Source organism: Anomaloglossus baeobatrachus, chromosome 1 (assembly GCF_048569485.1).
Source record: "Anomaloglossus baeobatrachus isolate aAnoBae1 chromosome 1, aAnoBae1.hap1, whole genome shotgun sequence".
Lineage (NCBI taxonomy): Eukaryota > Metazoa > Chordata > Amphibia > Anura > Aromobatidae > Anomaloglossus > Anomaloglossus baeobatrachus.
In genome coordinates this window covers 597,620,153-597,640,763 of record NC_134353.1, presented here as the reverse complement: position 1 = coordinate 597,640,763, position 20,611 = coordinate 597,620,153, and the positions used below count along the sequence as shown (strand labels likewise).

Below are 20,611 nucleotides of genomic sequence, written 5' to 3'. Positions count from 1 at the left end.
CATTGGCTCGAATGGTGGTTTCTGAAGAACCATCAGCATCCTGTTTAGATCCCAGGGTTCTAACGGCCGCTTGTAAGGCGGAACTATGTGACAAACCCCCTGCAGGAACGTGCGTACCTGTGGAAGTCTGGCTAGGCGCTTCTGGAAAAAACACAGAGAGCGCTGAGACTTGTCCCTTAAGGGAGCCGAGCGACAAACCCTTTTCCAGTCCAGATTGAAGGAAGGACAGAAAAGTAGGTAATGCAAATGGCCAGGGAGAAAAACCCTGAGCAGAGCACCATGACAGAAAAATTTTCCACGTCCTGTGATAGATCTTGGCGGACGTTGGTTTCCTAGCCTGTCTCATAGTGGCAATGACGTCTTGAGATAACCCTGAAGACGCTAGGATCCAGGACTCAATGGCCACACAGTCAGGTTGAGGGCCGCAGAATTCAGATGGAAAAACGGCCCTTGAGATAGCAAGTCTGTTCGGTCTGGTAGTGCCCACGGTTGGCCGACCGTGAGATGCCACAGATCCGGGTACCACGACCTCCTCGGCCAGTCTGGAGCGACGAGGATGGCGCGGCGGCAGTCGGCCCTGATCTTGCGTAACACTCTGGGCAACAGTGCCAGCGGAGGAAACACATAAGGGAGCTGAAACTGCGACCAATCCTGAACTAAGGCGTCTGCCGCCATAGCTCTGGGATCTTGAGACCGTGCCATGAACATTGGTACCTTGTTGTTGTGCCGGGACGCCATGAGGTCGACGTCCGGCACCCCCCAGTGGCAACAGATCTCCTGAAACACGTCCGGGTGAAGGGACCATTCCCCTGCGTCCATGCCCTGGCGACTGAGATAATCTGCTTCCCAGTTTTCCACGCCTGGGATGTGAACTGCGGATATGGTGAAGGCCGTGGCTTCCACCCACATCAAAATCCGCCGGACTTCCTGGAAGGCTTGCCGGCTGCGTGTGCCGCCTTGGTGGTTGATGTATGCCACCGCTGTGGAATTGTCCGACTGAATTCGGATCTGCTTGCCTTCCAGCCACTGCTGGAACGCTTTCAGGGCAAGATACACTGCCCGTATTTCCAGAACATTGATCTGAAGCGAGGACTCTTGCTGGGTCCACGTACCCTGAGCCCTGTGGTGGAGAAAAACCGCTCCCCACCCTGACAGACTCGCGTCCGTCGTGACTACTTCCCAGGATGGGAGTAGGAAGGATTTCCCCTTCGATAATGAAGTGGGAAGAAGCCACCACCGAAGGGAAGCTTTGGTCGCCTGAGAGAGGGAGACGGTCCTGTCGAGGGACGTCGGCTTCCTGTCCCATTTGCGTAGGATGTCCCATTGAAAGGGACGCAGGTGAAACTGCGCGAAAGGGACTTCCTCCATTGCTGCCACCATCTTCCCCAGGAAGTGCATGAGGCGCCTCAAGGGGTGTGACTGGCCTTGAAGGAGAGATTGTACCCCTTTCTGTAGTGACTGCTGCTTGATCAGCGGAAGCTTCACTATCGCTGAGAGGGTATGAAACTCCATGCCAAGATACGTCAGTGATTGGGCCGGTGTCAGATTTGACTTTGGAAAATTGATGATCCACCCGAAACCCTGGAGAGTCTCCAGGGTAGCGTCGAGGCTGCGTTGGCATGCCTCTTGAGAGGTGCCTTGATTAGCAGATCGTCCAAGTACGGGATCACCGAGTAACCCTGCGAGTGTAGGAGCGCTACTACAGTAGCCATAACCTTGGTAAAAACCCGTGGGGCTGTTGCCAGGCCGAACGGCAGTGCCACGAATTGCAGTTGTTCGTTTTCTATGGCGAAGCGCAAGAAGCGCTGGTGTTCTAGAGCAATCGGTACGTGGAGATAAGCATCTTTGATATCGATCGATGCAAGGAAATCTCCTTGGGACATTGAGGCGATGACGGAGCGGAGGGATTGCAGCCTGAACCGTCTGGCTTTTACGTGTTTGTTGAGCAGTTTCAGGTCCAGGACCGGGCGGAAAGACCCGTCCTTCTTTGGGACCACAAACAAGTTGGAGTAAAAACCGTGGCTCTGTTGCTGGAGAGGAACAGGGATCACCACTCCTTCTGCCTTCAGAGTGCGCAGCGCCTGCAGAAGAGCCTCGGCTCGCTCGGGAGGCGGGGATGACCTGAAGAATCGAGTCGGGGGACGAGAGGTGAACTCTATCTTGTAACCGTGAGACAGAATGTCTCTCACCCAGCGGTCTTTTATTTGTGGCAGCCAGGTGTCGCAAAAGCGGGAGAGCCTGCCACCGACTTTGTTAGCGGCGCCTCCGGTGGTCTTTTTAGGACGTGACTTAGACCGCCATGCATCAGAGTTCCTTTGTTCTTTCTGAGACCTTTTGGACGAGGAGAATTGGGACCTGCCCTCGCCCCGAAAGGACCGAAACCTCGACTGCCCTCTCCTCTGTTGGGGTATGTTCTGTTTGGGCTGGGGTAAGGATGTATCCTTTCCCTTGGATTGTTTGATGATTTCATCCAAACGCTCGCCAAACAGCCTGTCGCCAGAAATTGGCAAACTGGTTAAGCGATTTTTGGAAGCAGAATCTGCCTTCCATTCCCGTAGCCACAAGGCCCTGCGGAGTACCACCGAATTGGCGGCCGCAACCGCCGTACGGCTCGCAGAGTCCAGGACAGCATTAATAGCGTAAGACGCAAATGCCGAGGTCTGGGTGGTAATGGATGCCACTTGTGGCGCGGACGTGCATGTGGCTGCTTCAATTTGCGCTTGACCTGCTGAGATAGCTTGTAGCGCCCATACGGCTGCGAATGCTGTGGCAAAAGAAGCTCCGATAGCTTCATAGATGGATTTCAACCAGAGCTCCATCTGCCTGTCAGTGGCATCTTTGAGCGAGGCCCCATCTTCCACTGCAAGTATGGATCTAGCCGCTAGTCTGGAGATTGGAGGATCCACTTTGGGACACTGAGTCCAACCTTTAACCACGTCAGGGGGAAAAGGATAACGTGTATCCTTAAGGCGCTTAGAAAAAACGCTTATCTGGACAAGCATGGTGATTCTGGACTGCCTCTCTGAAATCAGAGTGGTCTAGAAACATACTCGGTGTACGCTTGGGGAACCTGAAACAGAATTTCTCCTGCTGAGAAGCTGACTCCTCCGCCGGAGGAGTTGAGGGAGAAATATCCAGCATTTGATTGATGGACGCAATAAGATCGTTCACTATGGCGTCCCCGTCTGGAGTATTAAGATTGAGAGCGCCCTCAGGATCAGAATCCTGATCAGCTGTCTCTGCCTCATCAACCAGATTCCCCCCGCTGAGACCCTGAACAATATGATGTCGAGGGAAATTCTAAGCGAGCCCGCTTAGTCGGTCTGGGACTGGGGTCTAAGTCAGAACCCTCAGCCTGGGATGTATGAGATACCCCGGGAGGACATTGTTGGTCCAACTGAGGGGGGCCAGGGAACAATGATTCAACAGAGTCCCTTTGCTGAGATACCGGCCTGGACTGCAAGGCTTCTAGTATCTTAGCCATAGTCTCAGATGGTTTTGCAAACTCAGTCCCCGTCACCTGGACAGTGTCAACAGTTGGCTCCCCCTGGGCCCCTCTTAGCAGAGGCTCTGGCTGAAGAAGTGCCACAGGGGCCGAACATTGCACACAATGAGGGTCAGTGGAACCTGCCGGCAGCTGGGCCGTACAAGCGGCGCAGGCAGCATAATAAGCCTGTGGTTTGGCACCCCTGCCTTTGTGGGCGCCATGCTATTGTTTTCCCTGAGTAACACAATAGGGTATATAGCCAGAATGAACTGTGCTCATACAGTGAAAGAGTATACTATAAACAAATAATGTATCAATACACTACAGCACCATGGGGCTAGCACCAACAGGTGCTGCTTACCACCCGCTTTAAAGCGGTTGTGAGGCCACCAGAGACCGTGTCTGGGTCTCCCAGGGTTTGTCCCTCTCTGCAGCGTCGGAGGAGCTGACAGGAATGGCTGCGGCGTCCTGACTAGAGGAGGGAGCCGTGGGCGTGGCCGAGAAAGTGCGGGAACTGGTGCTCACACTGTGCACAGTGAGGGGGGTGGAGTATGGAAATCATACTCCAGCCCTCAGTGCTGCTCGTTCCGTGCAGCGTCCCGCCCTTCCCCTGCCTGTCAGGGCTGGGGGCGGGAGAAAAGGAAACTAGGCCGCAAGAAAGCCGGGGACTCGAGTATAAGCGTGGCCGCCGTAAAAGTGCGGCCGGCGCCGAAGTCCCCGGCGAACTACAAGTCCCAGCCGCGCCGCAGTTTCCCATGGCAGCGGCGGTTAGCGCGGTAGCCCCTACATATAAACACACTCAGCGACGCTGAGTGTGTAATGGCACAGTTTAACCCGGTCAGCGCCGCGGTCCCCGGTGCACTAGCACACCCAGCAAAGCTGAGGTGTTGCCGTGCGCGGTCCCCACAGGGATACAGAGTACCTTCAAGTAGCAGGGCCATGTCCCTGAACGGTACCCGGCTCCTATCCAGCAGGCTCCACAGGAGTTGTGGATGAAGCACGGTCTCAGTGCCTGGAGACCGATAGGATCCCACTTCGCCCAGAGCCCTGAGGGGGATGGGGAAGGAAAACAGCATGTGGGCTCCAGCCTCCGTACCCGCAATGGATACCTCAACCTTAACAACACCGCCGACAAGAGTGGGGTGAGAAGGGAGCATGCTGGGGGCCCTATATGGGCCCACTTTTCTTCCATCCGACCTGGTCAGCAGCTGCTGCTGACCAATCTGTGGAGCTATGTGTGCGTGTCTGACCTCCTTCGCACAAAGCAAAAAACTGAGGAGCCCGTGGGAGCACGGGGGGTGTATAGGCAGAAGGGGAGGGGCTTAACACTTTTGAGTGTAATACTTTGTGCGGCCTCCGGAGGCATAGCCTATACACCCAATTGTCTGGGTCTCCCAATAGAGCGACAAAGAAAAATGAAGGATAAACAAATAAATGTCATCAAGGCTGGAACTAACGAAATAAATTCCAATAATGCCTAGATTAGAAGTATAGTAAAGCTATTAAACTCACCAAAGCTTGTAAGATAAAGTGAATGAATGTTATCAATATGGAGATAAGAAGCTGCCTCTCTGGGTCCGTAATGCATGTGACCTGCCTGTCTACTGCCAGAGTTTAAATAACCCGCTTAATAGGACAATGGGCGTGTAATCAGGGTGTAACGTAACGTCACTTCCGATATAATGAAAGGAAGTGACGAATCTGGATGGCACTATGTTCACAGGCTCGGTTGGCAGGCCAACGCCTGCGCAGAAATAATCAGCGCCCGCTCGAATAGGAATAGAGAATATGCTGTATGTACGATAGCGTAACGTCATTTCCGGTAACAAACCGGAAGTGGCGTCCGTGGATGGCAATATGTAAAAGGGTTTGGTTGGCAAACCCCTGCGCGTATAATAGCTGGAAACACTTATATATGTGTAAGAAAGAGCGGCGCTGTTACTATTTAGAGTACAGCACAGGACCCATTTAGACTATGGGTTTATTGCTCCTATTGCACAAAGGGATAGGATAAAGGAAAGGAATGATGGGAATAGGGACCCTATTCCCATCATTCCTTTCCTTTATCCTATCCCTTTGTGCAATAGGAGCAATAAACCCCTAGTCTAAATAGGTCCATATCTCCATATTGATAACATTCATTCACTTTATCTTACAAGCTTTGGTGAGTTTAATAGCTTTACTATACTTCTAATCTAGGCATTATTGGAATTTATTTCGTTAGTTCCAGCCTTGATGACATTTATTTGTTTATCCTTCATTTATTTTTATTGTTCCCTTTTTCTATAGGAAACAGATTTCAATGTTCTGTGAATGTAGATTTATGCTTCATAGTCCAGGGACAAAGCATTTTTTCTGATATCCAGTGTTCCCTGTTGTTCCATTAATACATGATGTATTTTTGATTGACAAAAAGATCCTTTTTGTATGAATTGAGGACACGTCTTTCAATTTATGTATATTGCATGTTAATGTTATTTCATGCCATATGATTTGTTTACGTATTTATTTTATTTTTTGTCTTTTTTGTAGTGTTATTATACTTGATGAAGGTCGTGTGACCGAAACGTTGATTTTTGATAACACAAAATTGCTTGACAAAAATTCTTGGAAAATAAAAAATCAATTTATTTTCAACCTGAGTGCCGAATTTAATATATTAGCAGAGACTGTACGCCCATAGGTATGAGTCATACCTAATATAAATATGTTATCATAAATGTTACCCCTTCCAATCCCCTCCATCTTTTCCCTTTATTTACAATGGTTTCACTCGAAGTATAAGTTTTACCATTTCAGATAACATGCCACGATAGTCTGTATGGAATGAAGTTAGTTTACAGCTTTCTCTCGTCTGTATGTATATGTTTTTTTCTGTATGTTTATTTGAAAAAAAACAAAAAAAACAACTAAAAACATTAAAAAGAAAAAAAAAAAAGGAAGGAAGGAGTTTCTAGGCCACACATGCCCCTGCTTGTAGGTTACAAGGCATATGGGACCTGACAGGTTCCCTTCAACTCAGATTCCAAACAGTGTGGTGGTGTCCATATCATCCAATCATATATCTTAGACTATCTCAGCAGTATAAGAACTGAAAGCTGCACTGTGATTGGTTGCTATGGGGAGTAAAGGCAGATTTTCTTTCAGACAGAGTTCATAACAGTGTGGTGCTGTGCTGCTCGCCATGATTCCTTTCAGTATTTAGTGGCTGTGGTGGAAAAAGCTAGTTTCTAATACCGTGATCGAAATGGCTACAAGAAGGTGTCGTAATTCACCCAACAACTTTTGCTACATTTGTGGTTGTTTTTTAGTGAAGAAATAATGAAGAAACATTACAAACTTCGTTAGAAAAGTGTATTATGTGTACTTTGGTGTAAACTAGGTGATCAGGACAAGTACGGTATTCTGTTTGTGTAGAAGAACTACGACAGTGGTTTAAAGGGAAGAAACAGAGCTTTCGTTTTGACATGCATATGATCTGGAGAAAGACAAAATCATAGTGATAACTGCTACTTATGTACGTGCAATGTGGAGGGATTTCACCTTAGTAAGATGGAAATTATAAACCCTGACCACCCATTAGCGAATTGCCCTGTTCCTCACGATCCAGAAGTACCTGTCCCTACACCTCCAGAAAAAATTGAAAAGCAGGATTTCTTACAAAGACTTTCACACTAGTCCCATTAAGCCACAGCTTTTATCATAGTTGGAAATAAATTATTTAGTCATGGACTTGGACCTCCCTAAAGATTCTGCTGAACGTTTAGGCTCTAAACTAAAAGGAAAAGAATCTGATAGCACCTGATGCCTAGTTTTCATGGTACAGAAGCAGAAAATAAGAATTCCTTGCATACTTTCCTCAAGACAGTGCCATAGTGTATTGTAGTGATGTTCCTAGGCGGAAAAGTTAAAAATTGAGTACAATGTGAGCGAGTGGAGACTATTGATTGATCCAAAAAAAAGTCTGACAGCTCTGCTACTGCACAATGGCAGCTACAGTGCCTGTAAGGCATTCTGTGCACTTGAGGGAACGCTATGAGAATTTAAACTTTATTCTCAAGAAACTTAACTAACAGGATCAAGGATGGTCAATATGTGGTGAACTGAAAGTTTTCACTTTGGCCAACAAGGAGAATGGGTCAGCCAGAATAGGACTCATCACTGGAGCCAAAAAAGTTGGCCAACGAGAACATCTTTGCAATCTGGAATAATGAACATAGTAGCAGAAAGTTTAGCTGATCCCACTAAAATTCTCTTGCCACCACTCCACATTAAGCTTGGACTGATGAAGTTTGTGAAAGCTCTACTGAAAGAAGGAGAGACTTTTCAGTACCTGTGTACCAGTCAGGGACTGTCTGAAGCAAAACTGAAGCAAGGCATTTTTAAGGGTCCGGATATTCGGAAACTCATAAAGGATGAAGTGTTCAAAACAAACACGAAAGCTGTTGAGAAAATAGATCAGGATTCTTTTAAAGAAGAAGTGAAGAAATGTAAGCCCATTGTGGAGAACATGCTGAAATGTTTCAAAGCCTTGGGTTGTCTGATGAATTTTAAGTTACATTTTTTACATTGCCATTTGGACTCCTTTCCTGAAAACCTTGGTGTTAGCAAAGAGCAAGGAGAAAGATTTCATCAGAATATCAAGGAGATGGAAAGATGATACCAAGGTAGATGGAATATGATAGGGGACTGGATGCTTCATAGAAAATAGAAGTGATTTTTTACTTATTACAGCATAAGTGCATGCTCTATCCAGACTAACCTGCAGCAAATGCTAGAAGCAACATTTACGCTCCAGGTCAAGGTGACCCAAATTCGATCCAATTTTTTCCCTTGATTTATTTGTTGCATGTGGGTCCCAGGTTTCAATACAATTAGGTACGGCAGGATCATATGTATAAATAAATTGCTATTTTATTTGAATTGTAACTTTCAATACAACCTATGGAGTTGCTTTGCAGTGTAACGCTACAGTGCCACTTTACTTTTTGGGTAGTTAGATAACACCCAGTACATATTACACCTCCACGGAATTACAAAGACACAGAATTGACTACACATGAAGGACGCTATTTGATACCTGATTTTTTAAGTATTTAACATTTTTGGTTACAACACACACTACTGGAAACAACTTCCAGCAAAATATAACTCACCAATATGGCCAGCTTTAACTTTAAAAGGCACATCCAGTTGACTCTATAAAAAAAGAAAAAAAAATGTTTTTATTCTTTAACCCTAGAACGCGCAAGCAATTCAATCTACCATAGAAAAGAAATGACCTAGCAGGCCTGCGAGGCCCCAGGTGTGCGTTCTAGGGATAAGACATGAAAAGGTTACGGGGTATTCTTAGGCTTTGTGCGCACTAGACCGTTTTACCCGCGGATTTACCCGCGGATTTGCTGCAGAAATTTCTTGAGAAAGGTGTTAAATCTTTCTGCAGACATTTCCCAGCAAAACCTATGGAAAAAAAAAATAGCTGTGCGCACACTGCGGATTTTTCTCAAGGAAAGTTTCTTGAGAAAATGTTCGAGAAACTTTCTTGAGAAAATGAGCATGTTCATTATTTCCTGTGGATTACCCCCGGATTTGCACTTATCCATTCATAAAAATCCGCAGGGAAAAATCCGCGGGTAATTCGTGGCAAATCCGCATGCGTTTTTGCCGCGAATTTGGTGCGGATTTTTTCCGCAGATGCAAGAATCTTCAGCTCCCAGAATGTCTCTCAAGAAAGTTTCTTGAGAAACATGACATTTCTAGTGCGTACATAGCCTTAAGCAGCTCAGAGCTATGCATTCTCCTTAAAGGGAACCTGTCATCAGAAATTTAGCTATAAAGCTAAAAGTTCCCCCCTCTGCAGCTCCTGGGCTGCATTCTAGGAAGCTTCCTATAGTTTTTGTGGCCCCTTTTATTCCAAAATAAATACTTTACAAACTTGTACCTTTTCGTATGCAAATTTCTTAAATCTTCCATGGGGGCGGGCTGCCTGATGTACGTTGCTGTCCTGCTGCCGATTTACGCCGCCCCCGAACGCTGAATTTCAAACCTCAGGATGCCGCCCCTGGGCGCCCGTGGTCCCGCGCATGCGCTACTGTATCGGTGCCGTGCACTGTGTGCACGTGTGACCGCTAGTGACACTTTGCGCGGGCACGAGGTTATTGGCGGCGCTGTGAGTGTCATCAGCAAGTGCCGCCCATAACATCGTGACCGCACTTTCCCCTCTTCCTCCAGCGTTCTGCGCAAGCGCTCGCTGGCCAGATGATCGGACGTCACCTCCTTCCCATCCTGCTCAGCAGCAGGAAATAGATGGGAGGAGCGGACGGAGCAGTCGGTGCCCGCGCAAAAGCGTCACCAGCGGTCACACGTGCACGCAGTGCACGGCACCGCTACAGTAGCACAGCGCATGCGCGGGACCAAGGGCGGCGTCCTGAGGTTTGAAATTCAGCGTTCGGGGGCGGCGTAAATCGGCAGCAGGACAGAAACATACATCAGGCAGCCCGCCCCCATGGAAGATTTAAGAAATTTGCATACGAAAAGGTACAAGTTTGTAAAGTATTTATTTTGGAATAAAAGGGGCCACAAAAACTATAGGAAGCTTCCTAGAATGCAGCCCAGGAGCTGCAGAGGGGGGAACTTTTAGCTTTATAGCTAAATTTCTGATGACAGGTTCACTTTAAGTTTCCTTACTTCCTGGTTTCTAGAAGGGCAGGCCCTCCTCCTTGAGTAATGGTTTCTGGTGACTATTGGTAGAATTATTAAGCTCAGTCAAGTTCTGCTATAAGGCATTCAGTTCTCCGTGCTTGTTTTACAGCTATCAGTGCTTGTTTTGTACACAGCTATCACTATATTTATACAGAGAGATAACAAGGCATTTTAAGGGTAAGTTCACACAGTGCGTTTTTCGCGGCGTTTTTGCGCAGTTTTCGGGTGCGTTTTTGCTCAGAAAACTGCATGACTTTGCTTCCCCAGCAAAGTCTATGAGTTTTCATTTTTGCTGTCTGCACACAGCGTTTTTTTTCAGCTGCGTTTTTGTGGTGCCACAAAAACGCAGCATGTCAATTATTTCCGCGTTTTTCACTGCGCTTTTCATCCATTGAGTGCAATGGGATGTTGAAAGACGCAATGAAAAACGCAAATCGCTGCGTTTTGGTGCGTTTCTAAGACCAAAAACGCAGCTATAAACGCAGGAGGTGGGTAGTAAAGTGACATGTACAGAAAGAGGATTCCTTCTGTCAGTAAATACAGAAGCGTGAATCCTCCCGGTACCGTCACCGCCGCTTCCACCTCAAGTCCTGTGCATGTATGCTGCCGTGCGGCGCCATGTTCGGGCGGGAGGTGGAAGCGGCTACGAAAACAAAAGTGAACAGTAGAAAAAAAAAAATTCATACTCACCTGTCTGCAGACTCCCGGTGCCATGCCCGCTCCCATCTCCTCTCACGGTATCGCCACCCCCGCTCCGGCTGTGTGCAGATGGCTGGGACACCTCCGATGGATGCAGGACCTGGCGATGGATCACCTGATGCAGTCACCTGACGCATCAGCTGATCGTAAGTCTCGCGGTGACGCGGGCGCCCGGCCGGTTTAACCTATCAGCGGATGCGTCAGGAGACGTCATCCCTGATTACCAGCAGCTCCTGCAGCGATCGGACGGGATCAGACTCCTCCAATCGCTCCAGGAAATGCCGGAAATCAGCACATAAGTGAGTATTTTTTTTAATTTTTTTTTTGCACCGATGCATCTGCTGATTGCATAAACGGCTTTTATACAATCAGCTGATGTGTGATGTGCTTCAGCCCCTAGAACCTGACACATCATCTGATCGCTTTGCCTTCCAGCAAATCCATCAGATGATATTGGATCCGGATTGGACGGCGCGGGACCCAGGATTACTGCGGAGGGGGGTTCTTTATTTCAATAAAGATGGAGTCACTAATTGTGTTGTGTTTTATTTCTAATAAAAAATATTTTTCTGTGTGTTGTGGTTTTTTTTTTTATCTTTACTAGAAATTCATGGTGGCCATGTCTAATATTGGCGTGACACCATGAATTTCGGGCTTAGGGCCAGCTGATAATATACAGCTAGCCCTAACCTCATTATTACCCAGCAAGCCACCCGGCATCAGGGCAGCTGGAAGAGTTGGATACAGCGCCAGAAGATGGCGCTTCTATGAAAGCGCCATTTTCTGGGGTGGCTGCGGGACTGCAATTCACAGCGGGGGTGCCCAGAAAACATGGGCACCCTGCACTGTGGATTCCAATCCCCAGCTGCCTAGTTGTACCCGGCTGGACTCAAAAATTGGGTGAAGCCCAGGTCATTTTTTTTTTTAAATTATTTCATGAAATTCATGAAATAATTTAAAAAAAAAAGGGCTTCTCTATATTTTTGGTTCCCGGCCGGGTACAAATAGGCAGCTGGGGTTGGGGGCAGCATGTACCTGCCTGCTGTACCCGGCTAGCATACAAAAATATGGTGAAGCCCACGTCATTTTTTTGGGGGGCAAAAAACTCCTGCATTCAGTCCTGGATGGAGGATGCTGAGCCTTGTAGTTCTGCAGCTGCTGTCTGCTCTCCTGCATACACTATTGGATGGAGTATGCTGAGCCTTGTAGTTCTGCTCCATCTGCCTCTCCCTCCAGCATACTGTCCTGTATGGAGCATGCTGAGCCTTGTAGTTCTGCAGCTGTCTGCTCTATTGCATACACTAGTGGAGAATGAAGAACATATTGAAGAAGGAAATGACATCAGACCTTTTTTTTTTTTCAACAATCTTTAATGGCATTGTTCACTGATAAAAAACGCATAAAGACGCAGTGAGCAAAAACGCAGCAAAAAACGCACCAAATCGCGGCAAAACGCGTGCGTTTTTGCCGCGTTTTTTTGCCGCGGGTGCGTTTTTGTGCGGTTTTTGCAGCAAAAAACGCACAAAAACGCAGCGTCAAAAAAACGCAGTGTGTGAACCTAGCCTAACAAGCACACACCTCCAGACAGTGACAATGAGTGAAGAGCCATGATTAGGAAACCTTCTGTGAAAGCTGCATATAAATCAATAGGCTGGAGAAAGCTGACTGGGATGATAAGAGTTAACTCCTCTCCTTAACTACAATTACATTCTTGGCCAGGGTCTGGTTGCCAAGCTCATGGTAAACAGCTGTATACTATAAAATTTGTCATTGCAGGAGAATGACAGCAGATAGAAAAAGCAAAATAAACTTGCAAATTTTCACGCTGTCTAACTAATTAAATGGAACCGGTCACCAGGTTTTTCCCTTATGAGCTGCGGCCACCACCACTGAGCTCTTATATATGGCATTCCAGTATACTGTATATAAGTGCCCAGGCTGCTCTATAGAATGTAAAAATCACTTTTATAATACTCACCTAGGAGGCGATTTGGTTCAATGGTTGTCACTACTCGCAGTTCGGCGCCTCCTCCATCTTGTGCAATCGCCGTTCTCCTTCCCAGGCCCGTATGCATGATGCATCCTACGTCATTCACAGAGAGGCCTCCACTGCGCTCCTGCACGTGCGAACTTTCATCTGGCAGGCTGAGGGCAGAGCAAAGTACTGTGCATGCGCAGACGGCCTTTGACCTTTCGTCGCACCGGCGACGCTCATGGATCTGGGAAGGAGGAAAGCGATCGCACAAGATGGTGGAGGCACTTGACCGAGACCAGTGACAACCATCGGACTGAAACCCCTAGGTGAGTATAATAAAGGTGTTTTTTACGTTATACAGAGTGGCCTGTGCTCTTATATACTGTATACTGGAATGAAGTATATAAGAGCTCAGTGGCCGCAGCTCATAAGGGAAAAACCTGACGCCAGGTTCCCTTTAAAGCAATTTAATAATCTGAGAATACCACAAGTAACACATACATTTGGAGTTGGTTTAGAGTTTTTATTCCAAATTTTTGAATTGTAAAACTGGAAACAGAACAATATGAAATAAGAGGTTTTTCATATCTATTGGCCAGTGATGATATTAATATAAATATCTATAACCCTGTGCAAATAGTGTGAATTAAGTATACTGAAAATCACCTAAATTACTTACCAGTGCATTTTCTTTAATTTCCAGATTCTTCAATGCTACAGCACCTGAGATAAAAACCAAAGACAGATTTTCTTAGTCATTTATGGAAAATAATAGAAATTTGAAAAGTTTTCTGCAGAGAAAGCATACATATTGCAGAATGGAACGGAATGGAATCTAACACATTTTGGCTGACAATTTATTTAAAAAAAACCCAAAAAAACGTATGCCACAATTGCTGACTTGCATACAAATCTGCAACTTTTTGAATTGCCAGTCTTCTAAAAAGTGTGAAGAGGTGGTACTGTTCACAATCAATGGCTTATTAAAATGTACAACAGAAGCATAAATTATGTTGCAAGTTTAAAGGGAACCTGTCAGCAGAAATTTCGCCCAAAACCTAAAAGATTCCCCCTTTGCAGCTCCTGGGCTGCATTCTAGAAAGGTCCCTGTTATTATTGTGCCCCATGTGAGACCAAAAGAAAGACTTTATAAAGTGGTACCTTTTTGTATTCAGATACTGTAAATGTGACACGGGGGCGGGCTCTCTGCAGTCCGTTATTCTGCCTCCTGGTCCTGTATGCCACCCCCATCGCTCCTTTCCATAGCTGATGACACCGCCCACTGCTCTAGCCATCCCTGCGCATGCCCAGTGCCAGTCTCACGGGACTGAGCAGTGTGACCGCTGGTGACGTATGCGCAGGCAAGTGATTATGGGCGGGGCTGTGATTGTTATCAGCAAGTACCCGCCCATAATCTCGTGAGCACGCAAACCTCACCAGCGGTCACACTGTGCTCAGGGTAGTGCTAGACTGTATGGGCTGCTTTCAGGGATGACGTCCCTTTTGTCATGTGATAGTATTTTGAACACGCCCCTATCACGTGACAAAAGGGACGTCATCCCTGGAAGCAGCCCATACAGTCTAGCACTACCCTGAGCACAGTGTGACCGCTGGTGAGGTTTGCGCGCTCACGAGATTATGGGCGGGTACTTGCTGATAACAATCACAGCCCCGCCCATAATCACTTGCCTGCGCATATGTCACCAGCGGTCACACTGCTCAGTCCCGTGAGACTGGCACTGGGCATGCGCGGGGATGGCTGGAGCAGTGGGCGGTGTCATCAGCTATGGAAAGGAGCGATGGGGGTGGCATACAGGACCAGGAGGCAGAATAACGGACGGCAGATAGCCCGCCCCCGTGTCACATTTACAGTATCTGAATACAAAAAGGTACCACTTTATAAAGTCTTTCATTTGGTCTCACATGGGGCACAATAATAACAGGGACCTTTCTAGAATGCAGCCCAGGAGCTGCAAAGGGGGAATCTTTTAGGTTTTGGGCGAAATTTCTGCTGACAGGTTCCCTTTAAAGAAGCGGTTCACCCATATTCATTATTGGCCACAATGATATTATATAGAGAAACGAGGTTTCTCTCAAATACCTTGTGTTGCAAGTAGTGCCTGTGAGCGCTGCTATTGCAGACTTTGCTTCCCCATCACCTGACCCCTCCTGGGCTCTGTGACCTTAGGGATCCGGTTGATGTCACGTCAACTTCCTGCTCACCTGACATCACTACGGCCGGCCCCAGTCTCCATGAGCCACTGAGCTGTGGGTGGAGTTTCACCGCTTGTCACAGCCCAGCATGTCTCCTCCTTGTGGTGCTATGCAGTGAAGGAGGAAGGAGCAAGGAGATGCTGGGCTGTAACGAGCAATGAAACACCGCCCACAGCCCAGTGACTCACGGAGACAGGGCCGGCCGCAGTGATGTCAGATGAGCAGGAAGTTTACGTGACATCACCGGATCCCCGAGGTTAGAGAGCCCAGGGTTCAAGCGATGGAGAAGAGCGGACCGGAATAGCAGCGCTCACAGGCACTATTGGCAACACAAGGTATTTGGGAGAAACATTGTTTCTCAACATAATATCGATGTGGCCAATAATTAATATGGGTGAATCCCCTCTTTAAGCCAGATTAAAACCTCAGTAGATTTTAATTTGTAGCACTCAATATGCATAAAAGTAAAGCTTCGTGCCTCTTAATAACTTTGTGGCATTCAATTACAATAGCCAGTTAATTAGGACTAGTGTATAAATACCGATCTTAGAGAGTAACTACTTTCAAGTAACAATTCAGAAAAAGCCTGTGTGTAAATATCACTTTTTTCGGCCATTATATGCCTTGTATCGTGCATTTTCACTAGTTTTCCCCTCTGCATTCTCTATCTCTAACTTTGCAAAGCTGTAGGGGGGAAAAAGCGCAATAGGGTCTTACCCGATATGAGGGTAGAGAGGCAGAAAGAGATACACTCACCTGGTAGGGTTGTGCCAGTCGCAACCACCTATGATCGCATGTGAGTGCTTTTTGCGGTTTAGCGCGGCATTAAAACCGGTTTTCATGCCATTTGATTTATATTCTCTCTCTAACTTAGAATCCCTTCTGAGCTAGTGTAACATTTGCTGCGGTGTTAAATAAAAAAACAAAAAACTATCAAACTGATTTATACAGAAAACATTTAGTCCCTGTTCGCACACTGAGTTTTTACCCACGTTTTTTTTTTTTGCGTTTTTGCTGCAGAAATTTCTTGAGAAAATGGCTGTAATCTTTCTGCAGACATTCCCCAGCAAAACCTATGGGGAAAAAAAATAGCTGTGCGCACACTACGTTTTTTTCTTAAGAAAATTCTTTCTGTAGATTTTCTTGAGAAAAAGGATGAGCATGTCACTTCTTTTCTGCATGTACCTGCATTATTCACTCCATTGACTGTAATGTAATCATAAAATAGCGCAGGAATAACGCAGGTAGCAAATTCTGTGCATTTCATTGCATATTCCTGAGATATTTTGCGTTTTTCAGGACATAGTGATCATCACAACTCTGCGTTTTGCAGGGAAGTGATGTCATTAGGACAGGAAGAGGAAGTTAAGCAGAGAGTAAACACACACACGTCACACTGACACACAGACACATGCAAACATACAATGCACATAGAAATCAAACGTACATATAAAAATAAATTAAAAAAAAAAAAACGTGGGCTCCGCCGTATTTTTACCGTCCAGCCAAGGTAAACACACAGCGGCGGCCCGGTTTTCTCAGGCTGGGGAACGCGAGGGCCATGATTAATGCCCCCCCCTCCCGCAGCCGAGAATATCAGCCCGCAGCTGCCCCAGGACTGTCACATCCATTATGCGACAGTCCTGGCGTATTACTAACTCTTCCCGATTGCCATGATGCGGTGGCAATCGGGGTAATAACGAGTTAATGGCCACTAAGTCCTAGCTTAATCATGGCAGTGTCTATGAGACAGCTGACATGATGAACCTGTAAGTAAAGTGAATAAACACACACACACACACCGAAAAATCCTTTATTTTAAATAAAAGACAAAAAGCCCCCTCTTTCACCACATTATTAACCCCCCCACCACCAAACACACAGCTCCGGCGTAATCCACAGAGGTCCCACGACGCTTGCATCTGGCCGCGACTGACACATACTCAATGCAGCCTCGTTCAGTGAGCGATGCTGCAGGGGAACTACAGGTCATTTCTCACAGTCGGTAATGTGAACACATTACCGCTCGCTAGAACTGCAGTGTGTCCTACACAGGGACTTTATCTATTGATTAATTGATCTGTCTTCTTATCTATTGATTATCTATTGATTATCTGTCTATCCATCTAACTATCCATTATCTGTCTATTTATCTATCGATTATCTATCCAATCTATCTATCCATTATCTATTTATCTATCTATCCATTATCTATTCATCTATCCATCTTTCTATTTATCTATCCATTATTTATTTGTTTATCTATCATCTATTTATTTATCTATCCATTATCCATCTACCTTTTATCTATATTATTTATTATTGTTAAAGCATTAAAAAACGCAGGGACCAACCTGCAAAAAAACGCAACAAAAACGCACAAATGCGGTACAAACGCATGCGTTTTTTGGTGTGTTATTGGTGTGGTTTTTTTAACGCAGGTGCAGCTAATCCTTCTTAAGAAATTTCTTGAGAAAAATCCTTTTTCTAGTGCGCACATAGCCTTAAAGGGAATCTGTCAATAGCTTTTTTACTACCTCATCTGAGAGCAGCACAATGTAGGTAAAGAGATCTGGAATCCAATAATGTATCTCTTAATGTACTGGGTGCAGTTGTTCTGACACAAAGTTTTTAGATTTAGCAATAAAGAAGATCTAAGAAAGCTATCCCCATCCACAACAAGGCTCTTTATGTACAAATCTATAGACAGCAAGGTGTTAACCAGAAGGGAAGAGAGCATGCCGGATTAGGGCTTATGCGCTGCTGTAGCTGATGTAGTCCGGCAATGATAATCTCCTAGTGCTAAAACAAACATTGCTTAAATTGACCCCTTTTAGCTATGCTACATTATAAGGCTATGTGCGCACAGTGCGTTTTTTGCAGCGTTTTTGCGCGTTTTTCGGGTGCGTTTTTGGCCTCAAAACTGCATTACTTTGCTTCCCCAGCAAAGTCTGAGTTTTCATTTTTGCTGTCCACACACAACTTTTTTTTTAAGCTGCGTTTTTGAGCTTGAAAAAAAAAATGGACATGTCAATTCTTTCCTGCGTTTTTCTGCGTTTTCCCCCCATGCAATGCATTGGAAAAACGCAGCAAAACGCAGAGATCAAAAACGCAGCAAAACGCAGCCAAAAACGCACCAAATCGCGGTAAAAATGCATGCGTTTTTACGCGTTTTTCGACGCGGGTGTGTTTTTCTGCGTTTTTTAGCTACCAAAAACGCAGCGTCAAAAAAACGCAGCGTGTGCACATAGCCTAAATAGGGACATCTTATTGTATGGCTGTAATTTTAAAAACATTTTAAAACTGCCTGCAGGGGTAAAATGTTACGATTCTGAACTGGTTAAAATTTTCCTCTTTCCCACTTTTTATTTGAGGGAGGAACTCTAGTTATCATTTATGGAGGAACACTAGCTGTCCCTCTCAATATACTGCCACACTTGCTCACATATTTTAAAGTTTGGACTACTGCATTTACGCATAAAGCAAGCTGTAAAGAAATATACCATATCCAGAACTCCAGAAAAGCAAACCCAGCACTGATAGGGTTGGATACACACAGATCAGCTGTTTGCAGGTAATTTTAGGTGGACACAATTGATAACATATTTGCACAGGTCATACAACTCCCCACCACTGTCCTTTTGCTACTGTAGAGGAGGAAAACTGATGGAAGGCCAGATATAGAGTATATTAAAGGGAACCTGTCAGGTCCAATATGCACTCAGAACCACGAGAATTTCTGGGTGCATATCCCTGCCTTACCGTCCCTGTATCTAGTAGCATACATAAAGAAATCTATAGAAAAAGTATTTCTAAAGATTCTGTATAATATGCTAATAAGGCCAGTGACTAGTTGTGAGGGCATTACTTCCCCCGACTAGTCCGCCCTCTTAGCATGTTAGTACGCCCACAGGGGCATGTTAACATGCTATTCAATACAGCGTCACCAGTGGTGATGCACATACCTGTGTCCCCGGTGAACGCTGAGCTGAATGCCGGGCACTTCAGGTCATGCGCAGTATGAAGCTAGGTGTACGTGTCCCAGCTTCAGACAGGTCTAGTGCGCATGACCAGAGGTGCGGGACATTCAGCTCAGCGTTCACCGCAGACACAGGTATGTGCATCACCGCTGGTGACGCTGCATTGACTAGCATGTTAGCACGTCCCTGTGGTTGTCCTAACATGCTAAGAGGGCGGACTAGTCGGGGGCATTAATGCCCTCGCGACCAGGCATTGGCCTCATTAGCATATTATAAACAATGTTTAGAAATACTTTTTCTATAGATCTCTTTATCTATGCTAGTGTATACAGGGACAGTTAGGCAGGGATTAGCAATACGAATCCAGAACTGCTCGTGGTGCTGAGTGCATATTGCACCTGACAGGTTCCCTTTAAGTGGGGCTAACTAATATACAGTAATTAGTGATGAGCGAGTGTAATTGTTACTATTCGATACTCGCACGGATAGTACGGCATTTGGGTTACTCGTTATAGTAAGTTTTTGTGTACTCGCCTCCCAATATTCGTATGTCCTGTCCAGCAGGTTTGGCACCTGATTTGCAACCACTAAACATGTTGGGCTTCTTAACTAATCACAGTAATGCCACAGCCATCTTGTTTGTGGCATTACTGTGATTGGCTGGCTGCGCTTCATACTAACCGCAGGCGTGGGTGCACAGTGATGAGAGTGAGTGAGTGAGAGAAAGTGAGAGAGAATTCTCCAGGCTCTCCGCATTCATTTTTATCACTTTCCCATCCATTTCAGCCTTTTCCTCAGGCCCCCACACCTCTTTGTTGGGTTCAGCAGAAAATTACTCGCATTTCCCATTGACTTGCATTGTACTCGCTATTCGTAACGAGTACCCGAGTATTACAAAGTGCTCGTTACGAGTGTAGCGAATATGAATATTACGGTACTCGCTCACCTCTAGCAGTAATATTAATGCAGAGCAACCAGCACTGTGTACAGCACATGGCAAACATGACCGGTTTAATTTTGCAATGTTCTAATGATAGATTCCATAAATAAATAAAGATTTATTTCTGTGACGCACCTGGACTATCAGGTCGTCACTGGGTATTGTACAATCTGCCCTACCGTACAGTATCCACCTCCTTCTTGGTTATGGGTAGCCAACTACATGGTGTTGCCTCCATCAGCTAATTAAAGTCCTAGGTACACTCTGTACCACATCCACCAGACACACCAGTGGACGGCCTGAGTGAAATAGGGTCGCTCACTTGGGGGGTTGGTTAGGGGAGGTCAGGAGTGTCAGCATTAGAGAGAAGTGTGTTGGAAGTGAAGGAGAGAGGAGGTCAGGAGCAGGGCTCCTAGGAAGCCATCTAAGTAGCAGACGGTGGTCGGGGCCTAGAGGAGCTGGACCCACGGTCGCAGGGGATCGTGGAAAGGGGCACGGAACTGTTGAGGACAGTCTGCGGCCTTGCACTATCACCGGGCTGGGACCAGGGCACGACGGGGTACAAGGATCCTAGGTCAGGGAGTAGCTTCAGGCAACCTGATAATTTACCTGAC

At 46.2% G+C, this 20,611-nt stretch overlaps 1 protein-coding gene across 1 annotated transcript in view; it reads right to left on the bottom strand.

The window, feature by feature from the left end:
• Positions 1–20,611, bottom strand: part of VPS13A (vacuolar protein sorting 13 homolog A) — a 368,017-nt gene that overhangs the window by 298,256 nt on the left and 49,150 nt on the right. Inside the window, exons 2-3 of the mRNA XM_075318171.1 lie at positions 13,543–13,586; positions 8,644–8,686 (exon numbers count right to left, since the gene is read on the bottom strand). Coding sequence (XP_075174286.1) covers positions 8,644–8,686; positions 13,543–13,586 — 87 coding nt within the window. The remainder of the gene's footprint in view (positions 1–8,643; positions 8,687–13,542; positions 13,587–20,611) is intronic.